The sequence below is a fragment of the Mesoplodon mirus genome, assembly GCF_964341445.2.
Source record: "Mesoplodon mirus genome assembly, chromosome: 3".
Taxonomy (NCBI): domain Eukaryota; kingdom Metazoa; phylum Chordata; class Mammalia; order Artiodactyla; family Ziphiidae; genus Mesoplodon; species Mesoplodon mirus.
The window spans coordinates 160,409,443-160,433,179 of record NC_138978.1 but is presented as its reverse complement, the minus strand read 5'-3'; the positions used below and the strand labels follow the sequence as shown (position 1 = coordinate 160,433,179).

At 50.0% G+C, this 23,737-nt stretch overlaps 1 protein-coding gene across 1 annotated transcript; it reads right to left on the bottom strand.

Annotated features, from left to right (window-relative positions):
- Positions 1–217: 217 nt before the first annotated feature.
- RGS16 (regulator of G protein signaling 16) lies at positions 218–6,052 on the bottom strand. Its single transcript, XM_082611854.1, has 5 exons — positions 5,829–6,052; positions 4,826–4,936; positions 3,983–4,047; positions 3,529–3,695; positions 218–2,104 (listed from the first exon to the last, which is right to left on the bottom strand). The coding sequence occupies exons 1-5, from the start codon at positions 5,870–5,872 to the stop codon at positions 1,886–1,888; spliced, it is 606 nt and encodes a 201-aa protein (XP_082467980.1). The 5' UTR covers positions 5,873–6,052; the 3' UTR covers positions 218–1,885.
- Between the last annotated feature and the right edge of the window lie 17,685 nt (positions 6,053–23,737).

The window sequence follows — 23,737 nt, the reverse complement described above, 5'->3', positions numbered from 1 at the left end:
GGGCTGTCACCAGCTGAATGAAGTTACCCATCCTGATGACCACCGTTGGAACAGGTCACCAGGCAAACTTGAGCCTTTGAGTTGTGCCTCTGCCCATAACAAAAGCTCCCCATGCATCCTGTGGCATCTCCGGACGCCAGCTCTCCCACAAGACTCCCGCCGGCACTTCCCTTTCCCTCTTCCCCTGACCACACAGCCCTTGGAGACAGGATCTCATATTTGGGTTTTATTTTATTTCACAATAAAATAACATGCTGAAACAGGAAAATGGGGATCGAGTACATCATTCACATTCAACTAGAAAACCAGTTCCAGTTGTCAACAATAAATAAATATTTAAACAGGGAGGAGTTCCTGACAGGCGCTAGAGGTTCCCAGCAAGTTCAAGAGGTAGAGTCCAGTGGAGAGGGAGACAGTCAGGCCGTCAGCTCCTGTTGAGATTCTCCAGTAGAGGCAAACTTAAATAACAATAAATAACAATAGCAACAACACGACAACAGCAGTGAAAATAATGTGCCATGACCACTGTCACAAAACCAACAATATGATAGACTTAAATAATTGTCTCCTGGAGGAGCTCATAGCATAGAGAGAACAGTGTGGATTTTCCTGGGGCACAGGGGAGCTGCCCGGTTAATTCACCTCCCCAGCCTGGGCCCGGGGAAGAAGTCCCACCACGGATGTGTGCTCAGTGACGCCCTGAGGTGACAAGCGGGTTCTGATTGCCCCCAGTCCTGCTCTTCCCAGCTTCACTCCCAGCTTCTACGGTCTGGCCAAGTTCATTGAGGCCCCTGCCTCATTTCTCCCGACACCCCAGTGAGTGTACCTCACATCCACAGGAAAAAAACACGAGGCTCCCCTGCCATCCTGGGGAATCTCTTTTTCGCTGTTCTCATACCCACAAAAATAAAAGATGAGCTTGATTTAAAGAGGACTTTCTGGAACTGCCAAGAGATTTGTTTCTCAGGATCCTTTCCTCCCTCCTTCCACCCTGCCCGGCAAAAGAGCTGGACTAGCCGCTCACCAAGAGGCCCCATGCCCTTCTCCTGATGGGCCCCACGTTCAACAGCAGCACGGAGCTAAGAGAGGGTACAGCCCAGCAAAAGGTCCTCAGCGGGCCCTACTCACAGGTGGACCCTACTGCACACACAGGGTCGGGGCACCCACAAGAGGCCACCAAGAGCACCAAGGTTCATTTCACATGGGCAAGATGGCCTCTTTTCAGGGCTCTCTACTCATCTGGAAAGGGGCTTGAAGGCCAGTATTTGAGGTAAAAATCTCATCTGGGGCAAGCATCACATTGGTTCTCTGGCCTTGACAAGACTGCCAGGCTGGACACTGGAGTGTTGAGAAATGCAAGCTAGGGAACCCCCGGGCAGCCCAGAGGCAGGTGAAGAGGACGGGACGGGAAGGCTTCACATCCATGGTTCCCTGTGTGCCCAGGACAGGCTGGGAATTAGGAAACCAGGATGTGTCCACCGATGGACAGGCAGAACGGCTAACCTGGTTGTCCTTGCCTCACTCATTTTCAAGTTTCCCTTTATCCACAAGTTTCCCAAAGCACCCTGGAATAGCCCTTGCCCCGCTGAGAACGGCCAGAGCCGATGCTGACTCCTGCACCATCCTTCTTTTCCCCCCGAGAGAGCCACACACAACCCTCCTCTTCAGCCCTTGGGCGCAGGTCCTAGAAGTGGGGGAACCCTCTCGCGCACGCAATTCAGTCCCAGTCCCGCAGTGTCTGGAGGAGAGGGTGTCACCGGGTGGGCGTTTCCCTTCGCTGTCCTCTCTGGCTTTGCAGAACCCGCCCCCTCCCGCACGGGGGCGGAGCCTCAGCTATGGGTGACCCAACCTCTCTGCCCAGCTGGCCCCCTCCCAGCCCGGAGGCTCAGGTATGCGAGGGCTCGGACACGGAGGCGGAGGCGGAGGCGGAGGCGGCCGTGGCTTGGGCAGCTAGGTCCAGATAAGCTGGGGACTTCAGGAAGCGCGGGTACGAGTCCTTCTCCATCAGGGTGCGCGTCTTCCCCTGAGCCACGTTGAAGCACATGGCCGTGGGCGTCCGCAGGTTCGTCCTGGTCAGCTCCCTGGTCTCGTGGTCTATGTTCACCTGTGGGAAGGAGGGCAAGCAGGTGGGTGCGTGGGCGTCAGGGCACGGGGTGGCAGAGGCAGGAGGCCAGCAGGCACGGGAGGACTGGCACGTGGGGCAGTGGAAGGAGCACTGGATTCCGAACACGGAACCGGGTGTCTCCAGAGTTGACCATCAACGCACTTTTCAACTCTGGGCCTGTCCCCACCTCTGATCCAGTGTCTGTCCTCCAGTCTCTCAGAATGACCTAGGATATGTTGAGAATGGGTACAAATCCAACCTCTTTTCACCCATTCCACTGTAACAACCCGGGTTCAAGTCACCATCACCTCTCTCCTAGACTAGTACCAGCGCCTGCTACCTGGTGTCTCTCTCTTCTCCCCTTAACCCCGGGCTCTATTCTCCACCCAGCAGCAGAGCAAGCCTTTTAAAACCCAAGTCAGTTTGATAGCAACTCTGTTGTTTCCCGTCACTCAGAGGAAAAGCCCAAGTGTGCAATGAGCCCACACGGCCACCTGGGCCGGCACCTGGCCATCTGCCACCTGTGTGACATCATCTCCCACTCTCTCTCCCTCACTCTCCGCTCCACATGGGCCCACTTGCTGGTCTGTGATCACAACAGGCACTCTCTGGGCTTTGCACTTTCCGTTTCCTGTGTTAAAATGTCCTTTCCTCCTTTTCAGGTCTCTGTTCACATGTCACCTTATCAAACAACCCACCCCTCACTTCCCTTTATAAATCGGAAAGACCTCACATCCTCCCACCCCGTACTCTGGTATTCCCTTCCATATCCTGCTTTGTTTTTATCAGAGCACAGATCATTCCCTGACAATATTTACTTAATTGGTTATTGTCATTTTCTCCCACTGGGGTAGAGACTTTTTGTTCACTGCCATATCCTCAATGTCTATACTAGTGCCTTGCATGTAATTGATGCTCAACAAATCTTTATGGAATAAATAAAAGTGCTCAGAAAATAGAATATTGTACAGATACAAAAGCAAGGCATTACTACTCTCTCTCCACGAGGTGGCGCCATATTCTCTAGCAAACAGTGGAGGCCTGGGGGAAGGTTAAAAGGTTCACAGACCACAGACCTGAGGCAGGTCAACCAGGGGACTGAGCCAGGTTATCCTATGATGACCTGTCTCCCCAGTTGTGTAAGTGTTTTGAGCTCTAAAAAGGGCTTAGTTTACAGAAGTGCATATGGACAGAAGCCCAAAAACCCCTGCCAACCCCTCCGGTCCCACTGGTGAGTATGAGGGTAACAGCAGGCAGGGGTGGCCCAGAGCCTGGCTTTATAGTCTCCAGCCTCCTGTGCCAAATGAGGCCACTCTATTTCTAAACTCGGCCCTTTCCTTGCTGGCCCCCCACCATCCCCAATCCTCAGTAGGGAAGGAGCAGGCAGGGTCTGCAGGATCCCTGGAATATGTCACGGCTCTGACCTCTTTGGGGGCTTCACTGCAGATGAATTCCTCAAAGATCCTGTGAGCCCGGGAGCCCAGCTTGGTAGCTGACCGGAGCTTCTTGAACTCCTCACAGGCCAGCCAGAACTCCAGGTTCTCCTCGCTGAACTCTGTCTTCAGGAAGGCGTGGAAGGCGGCCACTCCATCTGGGGTTGCAGGGAGAGAGGAAGAGACTGGTCAGACAGCGGGACAGCCAGCCAGGAATAAAAGAAGAAAAGACAGCGATTGTAGTTAATGGTCTATTTTTAGGATGTAATTTTCTCGAACAAGGACCTGCCTTTGTATTCTGAATAGAGGCTGGCACACTAGGGGATCTTTATTATTATTACTACTACTACTATTTTGCTCACGCTTTCAGCATCCTCAGGCTGGCTCCATGGCACATGGGTACACATGTGCCATCCACAGACAGACACAACAGGGTCCCACTCACTTTTACTGCTCAGCAGCAAGTCAAATGACTCTTTCCACCCCAGCACGTCTTCTGAGAAGTTTTTGCTAAAAAAAAAATGCAGGATTTTAATTAAAAAAAAAATCAACAAACTACTGCACAGCACAAATCCTAGCCAGAACGCTGATGGAAGTTGTATAATTCACACAATTGTATAATTGGATAATTATTGGAGCTGAGGCCTCAAACTCTTAGTTGGGGTTCAGGGAAATAGTTGTGTTTTCTAGAGGACAGCTCAGTAACCAGAAACCAAAGCAGGGAACTTCTGGCCCTCATTAAATACCTAAGACTGTGTCTTCACTGTCCAAAATTCTTTCTATTCCCCTGACTCTCAGAGCTTGTTTTGTATACTTTCTCAAGGAAATAAGGGTCTTATGAATAGAGATTATGTCTACCCATAACCCCAGAGCCTAACGCAGCGCCTGGCACAGTTGATGGTCAGTATAAAAGGGCTTCCAGGTAAAGTGCATGTCAGTGGAAGTAGTCACTAATTTAAAACCCACCAGTGGCCTTGGACCCTGCCCTTGCCCTGGTTGCACGTGCAATGATATCTCCAGGTGCGAGAGTCTGGTAACTAGACATTCAGGTCCTGGGTATCCTCATTTGTTGGTGGAATTAGAAGCCTGGAGCCATCCACCCAGTCACCCATGAGCCAGGCAGCCATAGCAGACCAGCTATGACCAGCTCCATTACAATCTCTAGGAAGAGGTCACCAACGTCCACGCTGGCATGTCCTAATTTCTCCTGGTATTTTCCTTCTCAGGACTCCTTTCCTGAATCTGGCTCCCTCCCACTAGGGGCCCCAGGCTGTTCAGCAGGACTTACCCCTCTTTGCTGTGTTTACTGTCCCACTCGAACTTGCCAACATTCCCAGTACCGGAGCCCAGTTCTGACTTGTGAAGAAAGATCCCCAGCCGTGTCTTGAACTCTTTGGCTCTGGAAGACAAAGCAGGAGCTTGTGAGGATTCTCCATTCGCTCAGCCAGGGCAGAGAGATTTATGAGGTCCCAGAAGAGCTCAGGTTAGTGTCACTCAAATTCCAGCCTTGAGGTTCCTGGGAACCCGTAACTGTTCCCAGGGCCTAAACGTTGCCTCTCTCAGCGGTATCATGAACCCAGAAACAATGAAAGCAATATTTAAGCTGTGCCTTGGTAGGTCTTATACTTTCTGGGTCTACAGTACAGCACACATGGGCTCTTTCCCACTTCAGTCACACTGATCCATCTTTGTGCCTGTTGATTAGCAGAAGGCACCTCAGCACTCTCTTAGACTTGTCACAAATATTTCTGGAGCTATGTGGAAGCTGATTTCTGCCTTCATCTTTACTTTTTCCTTCCCAGCTCCAGGAAAGATTGGAATGGGTGAGTAGCTCCCTGGGAAGCGGGCACATCCCTCACTGGGGGGGGCTGCTGAAAAACACTTCCCTGCCTTTCCAGGGCCAGAGGAGGCCATGCCCCTAGACCTATGACTTAGAATGAAAACCAAGTGCTTAAGAAACCGGGGAAGGCTCAGTTCTGCCTGGTGATGCCACCGTGGTTTTCCTGAAACTGGGCCACCTGAGTAGAACTGCCACTTGTCGGAGGGTGGGGAATGGCAGTAAGCAGTGGTCCCTCTGCTTCCCTTTGCTTTGCCTTCTCCGTTCTCGTCGCCCATCCTTCTCTAAGACTCTAAGGGAGGCATCTGAGAACGTGGAACCAAGTTGATCTCTGCCTCTCGTCACTTGCGTCCCATTCTCCAGCCCACCCAGGTCTGCAAGCCTGCCGCCGCTGCACACCCTAAGGTTGGTGGGACTTCTTCTTCCTCCAGGCAGCTGGACAAGCTGCTCTTACCTCTCCAGGCAGGTGGTGGGGAAGGCGGACAGGGTCCGGCACATGGCTGCGGGTGCAGGGCAGCACGTCGTGTGGAGGATGGTGACGGGCTCCAGCGGGCACCGCAGGGTTCGAGGAAGCAGAGCAGCTGCGGCCAGCGCCTGTCTGCACGGATTGAGTTTACTCAACGGCTTGCGCCGAGCCAACGGCTTTTATTGCCTTGGAGGGGGCGGGGCGGGGCTGCGTGCTGCCGACCAATCGGAGAGCGGTACTGAGCACGGGCGAAGGCGCAGGAGGGGTCTGGAGCTCGACGGGGCGGGGCGCCCTGCCCGGGATGCGCCGCTACCCTCGTGCAACCTTCACACCGCGGGGGTGCTCACGGGGCTAACCCCCTCCTCCTGGCGGACACCGGCGTGGGGAGGGAGAAGCGGCAGAGAAGTCACACGGAGATGAGAAGCGCACACCCAGTTTAGTAGGAGGGAGAAAAAAAAAAAAAAACACCACCACCTTCTGCCGCTAGTAAAAGCAGGAAACCAACTCAGCGGTGCCAGGAGGATTGGTGTTGGGGTGCCTCCTCGGGGAGGTACGCACGGTGCCGAGCACAGCCTGAGCCTGAGTCTGTTGGGTCCTGCAGGACCGGAGCACAGGATGCAAGCCAGGCAAGAGAGCATCATGGTTATCCTGATAACTTCCATTTACTGTGCTCCTACCCAAATGGCCACGGGTCAACTAAGTAAGCCCTTTGTCATCATCACCTCCATTTTATAGATGAAGAAACTGAGTCAGAACGTTAGAGAGACTTGCCCAAGATCAGAGTTAGAAATAGCAGACAAGGGGTGGGGGTGGTGGCTGGCTTTATTGAGCATCTACTATGTACTTTTTTACTAAGACTCGGGTTAAATAACTTGCTCAAAGTCACACAGTAAGTGTTTTGCCAGAAGTCAAATATGAATTTACCATGCTTTTTCACTGCCCCGTCCGCAGATTACAATCCCACCACCTCCGGAACTAATGAATGATCCTGCCTTTAAGCAGTTGCTAGCTAGTTCGGCGTCCTCATCTCTGAGATAAAGGTAATAAATGCTCTACCTCTCTCCTCACTTTCCCATCACAGCCTCCCCATTGCCCCTCACTTCCCTTTGGGATTGCTATTAAGAGGCTGCACTTGAGGTTAAGAGTGTGCCATCTAGGGACAGATTTCTCAGTTTCAAATCTGGGCTCCACCATTTACTGGTGGGAGACATTAGGCGAGTTTCTCAACCTTTCTATGCCTCCGTTTCCTTGTCTCTAAAACGAAAACATGATGCGCTTATTTCATAAAGTTGTTGTGAGGACTAAAGAAACTTAATTCTTAGTTTGAATTCACCAGGAGACGGGAAACTCAGTTCCTCAGAGGCAGAGACTTGCTGGGGAGAGTTCTGGGAACTAAGAGGGTGTGAGGGAAGCAGGGTTGGGCAGGGAGGAAACGAATGCCCGAAGCTGGTCTCAGGGGATGCTCTGGAGTGGGATGACGCTTCTGAGCAGACCTGCAGTGAAGCAATGGGCCGGGCCTTTGTATCCCACATCAACGGTTCATTGGACGGCCTAATTTTAACTTTTTTTTTTTTTTTTTTTTTTTTTTGCGGTACGCGGGCCTCTCACTGCTGTGGCCCCTCCCGCCGCGGAGCACAGGCTCCGGACGCGAGGCCACGGCTCACGGGCCCAGCCGCTCCGTGGCATGTGGGATCCTCCCGGACCGGGGCACAAACCCGTGTCCCCTGCATCGGCAGGCGGACTTCCAACCACTGCGCCACCAGGGAAGCCCCACGGCCTAATTTTAAACGAGGCAATTCCCTCTGTCAAGGGCAACTCCCAGCGAGAGACGGCTGTGAGCCTACAGCAGCCAGCACCCTGGGGGATGAGGGCCTGGTCCCAAACGCAGATCTGGGAGACACACCACAGCACCTGTAGCCACACCTGGAAGGTGCTTGGGACAGTACTCAGCTCGTAGTCAGCGCTCAGTCAACCTTCGCTCTCAGGTTTACTTAGTAGGGTTATGGGGGTTGCTAGACAACAAGGAAAAGTAGCAAGTTTTTTTTTGTGTGTGACTCTCGGAGTTTAGGTGTTTATTTCATGAGGGGCATTTAAGAGTTGCTATTCCTCAGCGGGACCTGGAAGTAAGGGTCGGAAACCAGAGGCGAACAGGTTCCACCTGACAGAGCCCAGTGAGAAGTCCCAGGAAAGCTGGTCAGGGAAGGAAAGGGGAAAACCACAGAGGGGAAGACGGGAGGAAGGCCTGTGAGAGAGCCGTTGAGGCACCGCTCTAGGAAAAGAGGCCCAAATCAGAACAATATGGGGGGTCTTTTGTCAGAGCAGTTGCCCTTGTTAAGCCAGGGCCTGCAGAAGATGATCCAGTTAGTCAAAACCTAATACCCTCTGAAGCCAGAGCTGAACCCTCCCCAGCCTCCCGGGTGGTTAGTGGAACACAGGGACAGACGTGGCGGCAGCTCACACATTGGTAGCACCATCTTAGATGCCGCTTCCCACCTGCGCCCCATCTCACCCACCTTGGCTCTTGTTCTACTTTTCTCACAAGTCCAGGGCTGGATTGGTGTGGGGCAGGGCGATGGGCAAGGGTTGGGAGGGGGGCAACGGAAGGATGCCTTTTTGAACGTTTGCTTCTCAGCACAGCCCTTGGTCCACATGATGACTCAGCCCACCTGGCAGCATTAGCAGGCCCTTCTGCTGGAGGAGTTCGTCAGCTGGGATGAGGGTTGTTTTGTCACCTGCTGCTGCTCCTGCCCCAGTGCATATGCTTTTATTATGCAGCTGCCGAATGGGGACGTGGGTGGTGTCCGAGACAGCTTTTCTCCAAGCAATAAAGGCAAGTTTATGGACGGATTGAACCCCCGGTCTTACCCTCAGTAGTACCACATTGGAATCAGCCTGTACGTGGCCACATGACAACAATAATAGTGATTAGGCAGAAAACCTCCTCAAACCTTCCTGTCCTTTCTGCATTCCCTGTGAACAGGCCAGAGGAGCTTTTAAATTTCCATTCTGCAGACAACAAAACGGCAGTGCTAAAGGCACTTAGTTAAGTGCAATGGAGCTGAAAACAGCTGAACCCTGGGCTGAATCTCCAGATTCCTGAGCTAGTACTTTTTCATTTGACAAAGAAAGCGAAAGAGACAAAGGAATTGATGCATGGTGCGCAGATGGGCAAATCCAAGAGCACAAAGCTCCCTGCTCAAGATGAAGAGCCCTCTCCGAGTTCAACCTGCCTCCCGGTTGCCATGGTTACCTCTTCAGTTTCCAGGCAGAAACTTTTTGAAGTTCACGGTTTACCCCAAATTCTCTTCCCAGCAGGTAAATCGGTTCATGTCTACAATTGCAGTAATGACTCAACAGTTGCTGTCAATCCAGCAAGCTGAGCTCGCCTGTGAATCGTACTGGCTTTGACAGAACCTGACCTCATTTTTGCCCAGCGCTCCCAGTGCAGCTGTGCTCTCTTTAGTGGAGAGTATGGGGACACAGCTCTGCAGGCTGGGTCATCTGGGGTCAGGATTCAACATCCCACAATAACCCAGCCACGTTGCCTTCCATCTCCTTCAGCCCCTCTGACCCCCCAGGACCACTCTTTCCACAGAGACTGAGGTCTAGACAGGACCTTTGTCTACTGAAAACAGTTAGAGGAAATGAAAATACTTACTCGACTTTGGCACAGACGATCCCCACAGTGGTCTGGACCTTCCAAAGTCAGTCATCAATCTACTAATAAATATTTATTAAGAATTTACTATGGGGCTTCCCTGGTGGTGCAGTGGTTAAGAATCCACCTGCCAATGCAGGGGACACGGGTTCGATCTCTGGTCCGGGAAGATCCCACATGCCACGGAGCAAGAAAGCCCCTGCACCACAGCTACTGAGCCTGCGCTCTGGAGCCCGCGAGCCACAACTACTGAAGCCTGCACGCCTAGAGCCCATGCTCCGCAACAAAAGAAGCCACCGCAGTGAGAAGCCTGCGCACCACAACCAAGAGTAGCCCCGCTCTTCGCAACTAGAGAAAGCCCACGTGCAGCAACGAAGACCCAACGCAAACATACATAAATAAGTAAATAAGTAAATAAATAAATAATAAAAGAAACATGACCCCAAAAAAGAGAATTAAAAAAAAAAAAAGAATGTACTATGTTCCCAAGTTGATGGGGAAACAACAGCTTTTAAGGCTCTTCTCTGACTGTAATGGCCTTATATTTCCTTCCAGCTGAGGAAACAAAACTACCAGAGGGGAGAGGGAGAGGTGATAGGAAATTATTTCCTGGTGTTGCAACAAGTGTCCAGGAAAGGGAGAGATCAGAGAGCGTTGGCAGTGTTTTTAAAAAAAAAACAACAAAAAACAGGAGTGAGAGAGGTTCGAGCACCATGGAAGGTCAGAATATGCAGGGCATGTGGGAGGAAGCATGCCTCGGTGGGACAAACAACTAGGAAATGCCTGTTGTAGTTTGGGGGTACAGCAAAGATGCACAAAGATTTAGGAATTCCTTACATAAAGGCAGCGGCGCTTAAGCTGGCAGTGTGCGCACTTGGATTCCACTTTTAGGTTTAGAAGCACAAAAACAGCAGGGGCAGCACATATCCTAAGACGTCTACATGAGAAGGGAGAGATCACCTCCAGCAGACGTGGAATAGACAGTCTCTGGGGGTCAGTTCCCTGCTGCATCATGACAGGAACTGTGGGTATTCTCCCTTCCTGGGCAGGGGAAGTTGACAGAGTTCAGCCTGGGTGCAAGAAACGACTGTTTTCCCCTGATTATCCTTTAGGGCGTTGGGTGCAGCTCACTTTGATGGCTGTACTACTCAGCTCTGATTTCTCCTCTTCCCTCCCCTCCTTCCCTCTGAGCAGAGTTTTGAGGGGATGGGAGCCCTGCTTCTCTCTACCCAACTGGACCAATGGACCCCTAGCCTCCAAGGAGGGCAGTCCCAGCCACCTGGGAGAGGCTGAAACTCTTCAGCAGCACCTATGGCTAGTAGGATCATGTCTAGTCTCCTCTACATGGCACCTAATGCACTAATCAACTGATCTCACATCCTTCACCTCACACCCTAACACCCAGCCAACCTCAGCAGCTGCAGGTTACCCCAGGCACCAAGCTGCCTGCACCAACAAGCCCTGAGCATGAGGTTCTCTAGGCTTGAAGGACCCTCCAATCCCAGTTCTACTCATTTTATTTTTATTTTTTTATTTTATTTTATTTTATTTTTGCGGTATGCGGGCCTCTCACTGTTGTGGCCTCTCCCATTGCAGAGCACAGGCTCCGGACGCGCAGGCTCAGCGGCCATGGCTCACGGGCCCAGCCGCTCCGCGGCATGTGGGATCCTCCCGGACTGGGGCACGAACCCGTGTCCCCTGCATCAGCAGGTGGACTCTCAACCACTGCGCCACCTGGGAAGCCCCGAGTTCTACTCATTTTAAAAGATATTTTCAATAAACTGATTTTTATATATTGAGATATAGTTTGCATATAATGAATGCACAGATCTTAAGTATACAGCTCGATGAGTTTTGATAAATGTAGACATCCATGTAACCATGGCATACACCATGCCAGCTTGCTGGGTGGCATTTTAATCAAGAGCCAATCAAGCTACGGAATACTTCTGTCACCCTAGAAAACATGCTCCCTCCAGCCAGCCTCCCTGCCACTCCCCATCAGAGGCAACCACTAGTCTGAGTCCTAGAACCATAGGACTCACATTGAATCCTGAGTTTGTTTTCTACATATTTTTGAGGCCTGGCGCAAGTGCTCTCTCATCCCTGGAATTGTTCCTGCCTATGTTACCCTGAACTCAGAATTGATTCCCAATCTGTTTGCTCTGTGAGCTCCTGCAGGGCAGGGACCATTGCCTTGGTCCTCTTTTTATCTTCAGCCCCTAGCACCATGCCCAGTTTGGTGTGTATTCTATAAATGTTGGCTGGCAGGCTGACTTCTGTTTCAACACAAATCTTAATAGCTATGAACACTAACTGTGTGCCAGGCTCTGTTCTGTGTGCTGTTTTCCCCTGAATTATCTTTCAGTTCTCACAATTACCCCATAAGGCGGGTTCTATCTTGTCCTCGTTTTACATTTGAGTAAACTCTGGCAGAGATTGGTTAAGTAACTTGCCTGTGATCACACAGCTAGTGAGTGGTCAAGCTGGGTTTTGATCTCAGTCCAATTCCAGAGCCTGTGTTGCTAACATACACCATGCCAGTTTGCTGTATGATGTTTTCTAGAACTCAGAGTTTGCTCACTATGAGAAGGACGAAGCATAAGCTTGGGAAGGACGTTACACCTCATCGTCTGTTTTCTGTAGTTTTCCTTCCTGTATCCCCCCGACCCCGACCCCTCTTCTTTGCTCACCCCATCCCTCTGCGGCCATTCACGTTTCCCACTTTCTGTCTTTGCCCTCAGCTGTGTGTCGTCACTGGCTCTGGACTTGTCTGCTTCTTCTGTCTCTTGTGTATGCAATTCCCACACGTGGCTGCCGAGAGCTCCTTTCTCTGCTAAAATCCCTTGGTTAACATCTGGGCTTTTATTATCTTTTCAGGAAAACTCAATTCAGCTGCTTTGCCGCGCCCCCTTTCCCAGCTGTGCTTCCCAAGCCCTCTTTGCTCATAGAGGATCCTGGTTCCCACCTTGGAAAGAGCCCAGGGGCAGCTTTCAAGGGAGGCAGAGCGTTTGGGATGTGTGGGCCCTGGAAACATTTGTTCCTCTTCATCCTCTTGCTGGTAGATGGAGCCTCTGGGGTTAATGCTTTCTCCGCTGCATGCGGGCCGTGGCCCTTCACAGGCCCTGTGCTTGGTGTTTGTGGTCTCCCCCATGCAGGTGGGCTTGCCTGCCTGGCTGTGATGGTCTGCTTTACCCCACACCCCAACCAGACTGTCTGCCTGCCTTGAATCCTGAATTCTCCCAGTGTCCAGGGTCCCCCTGCAGCGTGCTACCTCAGCTTTCACTTGCATGTGCTCGCATATTGATTCATTCCCTAAAGTATCAACGAAATCAGTGGCAATAAATGAGCCCCCCCCACCCTAATACTGCCAATTCCAAAAGAGGAGGGTTACCTAAGCGCCCTGGGTTTCCTCTTTTTCACCCTCCCTCCCCATCCCCTTTTTCACTTTTGTCACGAATGTCATTTTTCTGAGAGCATCTCACTTCTACTCACTGAGTCTTGGAAACAAAGTTTATAAAAGTCTGGATTGTTCTCATTTAATAATCTTCCAAGGCCCTGAGAAGCCCCTGTAGAATGAAAGATTAGAGGGGGCAAAAAAGTGAGGCCTGGGATTTGCAAATGACTGAAAGGTGAAACTTACATTTCCAATTCCCTGTTCTTTCCTGGACTGAGGAGTGAAGACTTTTGGATTCCAGATCTGGGACGTGAGGCAGGTATTGCCTGCCGGCTTGTGTCTCACTCCAGGCAGGAAACAGGCACTGGGGGAATCTAACAGATGCCACCCCCTGGTTGGGGAGGAGAGGGGGCTTCTGACCAACTCACTCGCTCTACCATATTCACCGGCCGGGGCAGCCACCAACACTGATAGGCAATGCTCTGGGCAAGGAGAAGGCCCCCTGCTCTCTGGGAAGCAAATGGCCTAACTGAAATATTGTTTTACTCTCAAACCACGTGCGGGGGGAGGAGGGTGGCAGACAGGGGACTGAAAGACCCTCAGAGACGGAAACCTCTGCAAGCAGCAGTTTAAATCCCAGCCCGCCCACCTTCATTTCTTAGGAAAGCTCAGCACACCAGTCCATCCCTGGTTCTAGAGACACTTCGTGTGCTCTCCTCGGTTGGAAAGCTGCCTTTGAGATGTAGGTGCTCACCTGGGCGGGTCTGAAATGGCCTCAGGGTGGCCTGGAACCTGGCATTTGTACCTAGCTCAGTGTCGGGCATAATATAGATAGTCCTGAAATATTGGATGAGGAAAGAAGAAGTGCGTCCCCCTGGACATGGTGGATGTCATTGGAGAGCCATTGTCAGCTCAGCCTCTCCAGGCTCCTTGGGATCGCAGACACTCTTGGCTGAACTTCAACCTGATGACTTTCTGGAATTGGGTCACAGACAGGCTGCCTTACGCAATGAAATTTATTGTTATGCACCTCCCTCACATGGCCCCTACTGGGGCTGGTGGAGTCCCCCAGTGCAGGCAAACCGGCACAAAGCCAGGGAAAGTCTGAATCACATCCATCATTCCAGAGCCCAGCTCGAGTTGGAAACAGGGCACCAAACACACACAGAACTGTGTCACTTCGTCCCATCTCTCTGAAGGTCTGCAGTAAGGAGAGCTCCTGGCACACCTCGCCGCCTTTCCCCCTCTCCTAGGTATTCCAGAGAGGCAGGTGCTAGGGAGATGCTGTGTTTGGTAGTAAGAACAGATTTCAGCTGCTTGCAGCTGGCTAACACCTGGCCCTGCTCTAGACCTTGTCTTGGAGGAAGGGACATGCCATTTGCAGGGCCCCCATGACCCAACACTGAGCTCAGTGCTTTCCAGATGGAGAAACCGACAGCGTGGGTAAGTAATCTACCCACAGTGACACACTCAGTGAACAGAGGTGCCAGGATTGAAACCCAGTTCTGTCCAGCAGATCCGGATGCCGGGCTGCTCAATGCCCCGTCCTCTTGACTCTGAGCAGCATTCCCCCTGGCCCCTGGCTGCTACTTCAGGCCATTTCTCCCCGCTGCCCTAGATAGGGATATATGTAGGTGCTTACACAGGCCACAGATGACACACGAGGACTGCTCACACAGCAAGCCCCGGCATGTGAACGTCTCACACACGTGCAGAGATGTCAAGTCACAGCCACAGGAGTTGTTTGCCATCTCCTGGGAGTTTGGGACCTGCCCTGTTTTGAGTCACAGTCCATGAACCCCCATTTCAATAGGGAGAGAATAGGGGCGGGTGGGGAGGGTTGAAGGAGGGGCACAGAGGAAAAGCAATCTTGTAGGAAAGCAGGAGGCTTGACAAAGCATCAACCCTAGCTGTTCCTCCGTAACAAGTTGGGAGGAAACATGCCTCCTTACACTGTGCCCGCAGCTCCCCGAGCGAAGGGAGGAACGTGGCCGGCTGTCTGAGCCACGGGAGGCTGGGGCCGACAGAGCTGGGGTGGGAGGGAAGGGGGCGGGGGGAGCCATGGGAACAGGTGATCCTTTCACAAGCTCCCCGGCCATCAGCTCCTGACATAGCAGATGTCCTAGAAACAGGCCCAGGTGGACAGAGGGAAGAGCGCAGCGGGAGGCTGCGTGATGTTTTGCCAAGAAAGAAATTAGCTCTGCCTAATGGGCCCCGGACATCTGGACAGGGGAGACACGCGCTGGGCTGTGTGGCTGAGCCCCGGCGAGCCACTCCCTCTCCACTCCCCACGTGGCTGTGCTGCTCCGGTGTGGGCTACAGGAGAACCTGTTGGATCCGAATCCCCAGGCTTCCCGAACCCCCGGGCGGCAGCAATGGTGATGACAATTGCTACGTGAAGCGAGCATTCTCTGTGCTCCACATTTATGGTTCTTCTCATCTCATCTCATCCTCATGCTAACCTCTGCGGAAGGTATGCCTACTATTGTGGCTTTACAGATGGGGAAACCGAGGCATAGAGAGGCTAATTGAAGAAGGGACAAGAGGGCAGAGCCCTGGTTTGATACCGGGTCGTCTGATGCCAGCACCCACGCAGTGAGCCACTTACTGTGTAGACAGCCCCCTCCTCGCCCCCTCCAGAGTTGCAGAAAGCTCTTTCCTGCCCTGGGTTCCAAACACTCACAGCCGCACCTCTAAGAGGATTTGAGAGATGAAGGTTTACCTTCCTTCTCTTTTAATTCAGTCTGATCTTCCCTTCTTGGGAACAGGAACAGGGCTTTCAGCTTCCAAGGCTCAGTTCAGGAGGAGCCAGCCCTTCAATCCCGGCAGCTTTTGACCCTGGAGCCACACTCATCACCTAGAACATCCATCCACTCTAAGAATGGTACTTTCGGGACTTCCCCGACAGTCCGGTGGTTAAGACTTTGCCTTCTGTGCTTCCCTGGTGGCGCAGTGGTTGAGAGTCCGCCTGCCGATGGGGGGGACATGGGTTCGTGCCCCGGTCCGGGAGGATCCCACATGCCGCGGAGCGGCTGGGCCCGTGAGCCATGGCCGCTGAGCCTGTGCATCCGGAGCCTGTGCTCCGCAACGGGAGAGGCCACAACGGTGAGAGGCAAGGGCCTACTGTATAGCACAGGCAACTATAGTCAATATCTTGTAATAACCTATCATGGTAAAAAATCTGAAAAAAATGTATATATATGCTTTATGTATATATAACTGAATCACTTTGCTGTACACCTGAAACTAACACAACATTGTAAATCAACTACACTTCAACAAAAACATTTTTTTAAGTTGCGGGAAAAACCACCTCATCTGTGATTTGTCCTCATTGGCCCCAACAAAGTGTTTGTTTGTTTGTTTGTTTATTGGCTGGGCAGCTTGTGGGATCTTAGTTTCCTGAACAGGGATTAAACCCTCGCCCTCAGCAGTGAAAGCGTGGAGTCCTAACCACGGGGGTGCCAGGGAATTCCCCCCAACAAAGTGAATTACCCCTTTCATTGTGTTCCCTAAACATTCTGTGTTTGCCAACAACACAGCACTTTACTACATTTTATTCTAATTTTGCATTTAACAACTTTCTCTTCTGCAAATTGTGAACCTGCAAAAGCACAGTAGTTGCACACAGCAGGCACACAATAACTGTTCATTTGCATGAGTGAATGTCCTCTCCTGTGAGGTTGAGAAGCAATAAGCCATAGGAACAGGAAGTCTTGGGAATTACCATAGACCAGCCCCCGGGCTACGTTCTCTATCACATGGATGCTGACAAGCACGGGAAGGCACCTTGGCATGGGGAAAGATAATAAATGGCAGAAAACAGTTTAAAACTCAGGAGATCTAACCTCTGTGACCAGTTCCGTGACTAATCAGCTGTGTGACCGTGGGCAATGACCAACGTCTCTGTGCCTCTGTTTGGGAAAGTGTGTGACTGTGCTCTGAGAAGTCTAAGATTTACACAAATAATGCGGTACTCTCCTCATTTCTGTTATTAAAATGAACAAGACTTTTTTGTCATGGCCAGGACGAGTGAAGAATTCTGAGTCACTCTGTCTGGGGCTGGAGGGCGGTGCTTCGCTTCATTGAAGGATGGGAATTTCCACCCTGGAAGGAATGAGCCACTGTGGCTTGGGCCTCATCTTTTCCCACCCCCGCTTTCCCTTTCCTCTGACCAATTGACAACTTCTGGGAAACAGACAGAACTAGGAATCTTAAAATAGAGCAGCAAACATCTGGGCTCGTAGCCCCAGGCTCGGTTGCACCATCAGGGGACTTTGGCAGCAGACACCGAGAAATGGATGGCTCACGTGGCATCCAGCCCTCTGCGCTGGAAGAGCCAAGACCGTGGAAAAAGTAACACACTAAAAAAAAAAAAAAAAAAAAAAAGTAACACACTGGTTCTGGAGAAAAGCAGTCATCCAGGAATGTGATGTTTCAGTTGGCTGCCCTGCCACAGCCTGTCTGGGTGAAAGGCTCTGCCCCGATGTTCCTGTATCATCCAAGGCCTGGGGATCCCAAAAGGAGCAGCTCTTCCTAGAAGCAGTGGCTGTCCCACTAGCCCCAGCAGGCTGGGGAAGGACAGTGAGAGGCCTCTGAGGAAGGAGACAGCGGGCCAAGACTCAGTGGTTCAGAGAAGCTTGGCTTCCCAGGCTCTGAGCACCCAGGTTTGGGATGCTTATGTAACAAAACAGGGGCAGCATGAAATACTCAAAAGATGAGAGCACGTCGAAGACTGGGCCCTTGGTTCTGGACCCCAAATTTCAATCTGATAAACTCAGCCTAACCCTAGGAAAGGGGTTCTCCACTGAGAGTGAAGGTTAAAGCAATGGGACAAAGATCATCAAATCCTGAAAAGCAGCTGCCTTCTTATTTGGATTTCTCCTAAGTTCATCCATGAACACTGTGTGCCGGGCACTCTTCTCATATGTGCCCTCATTTAATCCTCACAACAACTGTACACAGGAACTGTTATTATCCCTGCTTTACTGTTAGGGAAGCCAAGACACATGGAGGTCTGAAATCTCACAGTGGCAATGCCATGGTTCAGACCCAGGCAGGCTGGCCCCGGCGTCTGTGGGCATAGCCAGGATGCTATGCCAAACAGCTTCCAGGAGCCTGGCTGTGGATGGACCCCAGAGGACGGCAGATGAAGCCCTCAGGCAGCTTACATCCGGAAGGGGAAGAGAAATAAGGAACAAGCATCAAATTGGTAAAATAATGATGAACAGTGACGAAAGCAATAAAGGAAACAGTGAGCAAAGGGGGACCTACTTTAAGTAAGGTGGTCGGAAAGATGTCCTGGTCAAGTTTCTGTTGCTAAGGATGGAAATGGACTGCCTCTGACTTAAAGAGAAAAAAATTATTGAAGGGAGTTTGGGGTAGCCTACAGAATTTTCAGGGAGTCTCCGAACACAGACAAGAACAAAGGGAGGCTTGGTGGCCAAATATCCCTCCACAGAACCACTCTGATGAGCACCAACAAGGTGCCACGGCTGAAGGCTAGATGTCTCAGCCCGCTCCACAGCCAGCGCTGGAACTCCCCAGAACCTCCCTGCTGGCTCCGCTGCCCCTGAAAGCCAGAGGCTACGGCCACCACTGACCTCAAAGTGGAGTCTCCCCCACCCCATTTCTTTGCATCACCAGCTCCTGACTCAAGAGTCCCAGATGAGGGTACCTAACTGGCACCCTGCTGCTTCTGATGCAAAATTCCAAGCTGTGCTGGGCAGATAGAGGCAGCTTCTGGCACCGGTCCAATTGCTGCTGAGTATGCAGACCTGAGCTTAGGGCTGACTATCCATCCACTCTTTATTGAAGTCCGCCCCCCTCCAAACACACTTTGGCTGATGGCAGCCTTTCTCTTTCCTCTTGATGGGATTTCAGCCTCTCTTCCAATAAAAATAATAGCTACTAATTTGGAGTGCCTATTATATGCAAATCCTTTACAGACATCATCTCTCGGGCTTACTACCTCTTTGCAAGGTAAAATAGATAGCTGGTGGGAAGCAGCCGCATAGCACAAGGAGATCAGCTCGGTGCTTTGTGACCATCTAGAGGGGTGGGATATAAAGGGTGGGAGGGAGACGCAAGCGGGAGGGGATATGGGGATATATGTATATGTATAGCTGATTCACTTTGTTATACGGCAGAAACTAACACAATATTGTAAAGCAATTATAGTCCAATAAAGATGTTAAAAATAATAATAATAAAAAATAAATAAATGTATCAGCGAAGCTCACCATGAATGGACTCCCAAGGGAAATCATCTTATAAAGTGAAAAAAAAAAGTTTTTTGATAAGAAAGATCATCCCCAAAGACATTCGTATTGTGAACTGGATTTTTTCTTCTTGGTTTTTATTCATCAGATTGCATGTATATACTTAGAGGTGTGGTAATAAATCAGTACTTTTAAAATGGGTAATTTGGTTAAATTAATTAATCTGGAGAGAGAAAGAGAGAGGCAATGACAGTGAAATGAATTTCTTGCTCTTTTTGTTACTGGTTAGTCATGGGCCACCCAGCTGGCCATTCAGGCCTCAGTTTCTCTCTTTGAAATACAGAGCACGGAGTTTTTTGTATATTTCATGAGGCTCTCATGAGATTTTAATGAAGCTCTCTGGTTAAGGCCCTTTGAGATGAGCACAAAGTACTATTCTAACGCAACTGCATACATCTAAGAGAGCAGCATCTCACCTATGGGTATGATGAACAGGTTGCTGCCACTCCTAGCTAAGTGCTCTCCCCTGGGCCAGGTTTCTATTTTCCCAAAGTGCTGAGTCATCCCTAGCAAGGAGGGTCGGCATTGCATCATCGACACTCTTCCCCAAGGCCCAACAAGACAGGCAAAACAGCTGTAAAGTGGAAGACCCAATCTCAGTCTGCTGCTAGAAATCTGCACAGCAGTACTTCCCCTGGCCGTAGACAGCGGCCGTGTTAGGTGTGAATCAAACACGCAAACCTCTGGAGATTTGTCTTTCACTTCCCCAAGACACAACTTAGCAGAATAAATGAAAATATGGTGACACATTGCCTCAGCCCTGGGACTCTCAGGGAAGTGGGGGAGGGGAGGGGAGGGAGGGAGGGTTGTTTCTCACCAATGCTCAGGAGGGAGCCCAGTCCCCATCACCGCCCTCTTGTGTGCCTCCATGCCCTGCCACCATCTCTCTTCTCCACCCTGTCTTTCTGGAACTGTCAGACTCTAAGAAGTCGGGCTGGCCCCCAGCTGCACCTGACACCTGTTTGGGACTGCGATTACATCTCCAGAGGCACTGAGGCTCTGTCTGGAGAGTTCTGGGCAGGAATTGGACTGGAAATGAGCCCAATGGTTCCCTCGTCTCTCCCCCGATCACTTGAGTTAGGAACCCAGTCCGTATGTGTTTGCATGTGTACATGTGTGCACACACATGTGTGATTCCTAAGCTAAAGGATTGAAATTCTCTCCAAATATGTCAGCAGTTTCAGCTGCATTGATCTGACTTTCCCATTGGAGGGTTGGCGATTCCCTGATGATATATGAGTGGGATGGTACAGGGTAGAATCATTCTTTAGCTTCCTCCGATGATGGATTCAGGTTAGACTTACAATGAGAGGCTGAGGGATGCCAGGGAGCCAACAGAAGCCTATCCAGAACTCCTGCATTTGGGGCCTAGGAATTTATTTTATGTCATCATTATGTGGTACACTTGGTGTTGATTTATCTGCAAATGTACACATACCAGCTGTGAATCCCTGTCCTCAACCTACTATTTTCTTTTTCTTTCTTTCTTTCTTTCTTTTTTTTTTTTTTACTATTTTCTTTATTTCCTATAGGTTAACCTAATTTCTCAATTTGAGCACGCATTCTGCAAACTGCTAGAGAAGCAAAAACAAAACAAGAAATCAGACCTACCTGAGGTACCTCTCCATGAAATGTTACCAGGGTGATAAGGCTTCATACAACACTGAGGCATCAGGTAGTGGGAGTGAGTGGCCCTCTTTTGTCCTTGGTCCTCCGTCCACTCAGGTTTTTCCTCAGACAGCCACAATCCCCATCCACAGTCAGGTCCAGCAGCAGCTGCTGCTTCGTAACTTCTCTTGCTGAACAGCAACCTTTGGAAGTACTGTCTATGGACCCCTTGCCCTCCCGGCCATGACTCTCAGGGTCTTGCTGCCTCCCTGGGGACACCCGTGGAGAACAGGTCCCAGCCCTCCTCTGCTTTGATGACCCAGCAGCTGTTTATTCTTTCCTGGCCCAGCCCCAGGGGAATCACTTTCCAATGGAGAGGTCAGAGTGCTCCAGAGAGGAGACTTACAGATGCTGACATTTGGGGTTTCCCACAGAAAAAGCCCCACTTATGCACGTAGAGCTTTTAGTCACATTCTTAGTGCTTCACTCTTAAATGTGAGGGAAAAAACAAGGATCACCAGACCTTAGAGCAAAGTCTCAAACATGAAAGAGAGAGACTAAAACAAATAACATGGAACCTGGGAGAAACAGAAACAATGCAGGGAATGGAAGACAAAGTAAACAAAACAAAACAAAACCCATCATTAATATCCTCAGACAAGTAGGAGAAAATATTGCATCAGGAAGTAAGAACCGAATTCTGCTTTCTGAGGACTAATCAGAGAAAAAAATACAAGCTCTTGGCAATCAAAACTACAAGAGCAAAACAAACAAACAAAAACAACCAACAGAAGTGTCCAAAGGCAATGTTGAGGAAATCTCCCAGAAAGTAGAAAAAAAGATAAAGCAAAGGACAATAAAAAAAGTGAATAAGACCATTAGGGGATAAAGCCAAGGAGTGTCATTTCTAACTAATAGGAGTGCCAGAAAAAAAAAAAAAAACAGAGAAGACAATGGGGAAGAAATCATCAAAGAAATAATATAAGCAAACCATCCCCAAATTGAAGCATGAGTCTTCTCCAAATTGGCAAGGCCTACTACATGCTCACATGAATGGAAAGGCCCCACATCATTGTAAATTCAGAACGCTGAAACAAACAAAAAAGATCCTATAAGTTGAGAAACCAGGGTGAGGGAGACCACAAATGATACACGGGAATCAAAATAATACTTCTTAACAGCAACATTGAAAACGGAAAACAAGAGTAGTGCCTCCAAAGTTCTAAGTGAAAACAGTTTTCAACCTGGAATTCTGTACCTCTCAAATCAAAGGTGAGCAGAGATGAGATTTTTAGTAAAAAAAGTTTCCAAAAATTATCTCCCATGCACCCTTTCTTAGAAAGCTACTACCAGAAAGTGTGCTCTATTGAAACAAAAACAAGAAAATAAGAAGAGAGAGGATGGGCTGGGAGACGGGAATTAGGAGACGAGAGAGGTGAAAGGAATTCCCAGGAAGTCAGCAAAGGAAAGGGCCACAACGTCTAAATGGCAGACTGAGACAGCAACTGTTCCCTACTAAGGGGGTCAGAGGACTCCAGGAGAGACATCTGGGGTTGTGAAGTGGGGTGTGCGGATTATCTGACAGACTGGATAATGTGGAGGTGTCATTGGGCAGTGTTTTACAGCTGTGGGAGCACGTGGGAAGATGTAACCAGGTGTTGATAGAACACTAAACAGATAAAAATTAGAGGCAATTATTAATCCCAGGGGGAAAAATTGTGCAGTAATGGATATATAATTAAAATATATTAATTGGCTTAACAGTAAACAATATCTATACAAGCATGATAACAAAAGCATTGTTAACCAGAAACTGGGGAGACCTAGAAGAAGACAAGAGGGGAAAGTACATGAGCTTAGAATCCTCACTACCATCATGAGAAGTCTAGAACTGACGTCTAAAGTTGATGAATCAAGAAGGAGTGGCATGAGTTAGAAGTATAGGGGAAATCACCAGATAAAGAACTTAACGCTGCATTGACAGTGGTTTTCTCTGTGGAAAGGGAGCTGGGGCAGAGGGGAGGGGAATAGAAGACAGTTTTTATTATGTTTTTTCTTTTTTTGTGTGTGTAATGATGTTTGCCTATTTACTTAGTTATTTGTGTATTTATTTATTCATTTATTTATTTATTTTTGGCCATGTCACATGGCTTGTGGGATCCTAGTTCCCTGACCAGGGATTGATCCCAGGCCCTTGACAGTGAGAGCACGGAGTCCTAACCCCTGGACTGCCAGGGAATTCCCTATTGTGTTTTTTCTACATCTATAACTTACAACTCATTTCCCAGCAATATTTTTATTTAAAATAAAAGTATGTTAAGTGAATATTAAAAATGTGCCCCACTGGTCATATATGTGAAACAGACACATAAACAGATCAGTACAGGAAAAAGTTACGGGTGCTACATGTGTACAGGTAAGACATGGGCATAAAAGAGAGTAGCCAATTCTACCTAAGAAGGGAGGGCCAAGAAATTCCTGACTTCTACCCCCCTGCCCCCCTTACCCAGGGTGACTGCTGCCAGTGTGTGTATTCAGATGTGGCTCACTTGAGAAACCTGAGAAGCAAGGCAGAAACTCACCAAACACTCATGAAGATGTTGGTAGGATCTGCTGGTTAGGATCCCGAACCTGAGCGTCACTCTAACTGAGTTTGAATCCTAACTCAGCCACCGACTAACTATGTCATTTTGGACATGCAACTTACCCCCTCGGTCTCCTCAAATGTTCCTACCTCGTAGGGTTATTTCAAGGATTAAATAAGTTAGTGTGTACAGGGCTCAGAACAATTCTTGGTACATGTAAGTATTATATTCTCTCAGCAACCACTAGGGACATCTGCCAAGTGCAGGCACTGGATAGGCAGAGGGGCGGGGGGGCTGCCACTAAGCCTGTCCCTGCCCTCCAGGAGCTTAAGGAGGGGGTAGGGAGTGGGCCAGAAGATGCACCCATA

Coding starts and splice junctions, on each gene's coding strand:
- RGS16 (XM_082611854.1), bottom strand. CDS start 5,872: ATGTGCCGGACCCTGTCCGCCTTCCCCACCACCTGCCTGGAGAG. Junction 3,696..3,982: donor CTTGCTGCTGAGCAGTAAAA/GTGAGTGGGACC, acceptor CTGCAACCCCAG/ATGGAGTGGCCGCCTTCCAC. Junction 2,105..3,528: donor GCAGTGAAGCCCCCAAAGAG/GTCAGAGCCGTG, acceptor TCCTTCCCACAG/GTGAACATAGACCACGAGAC.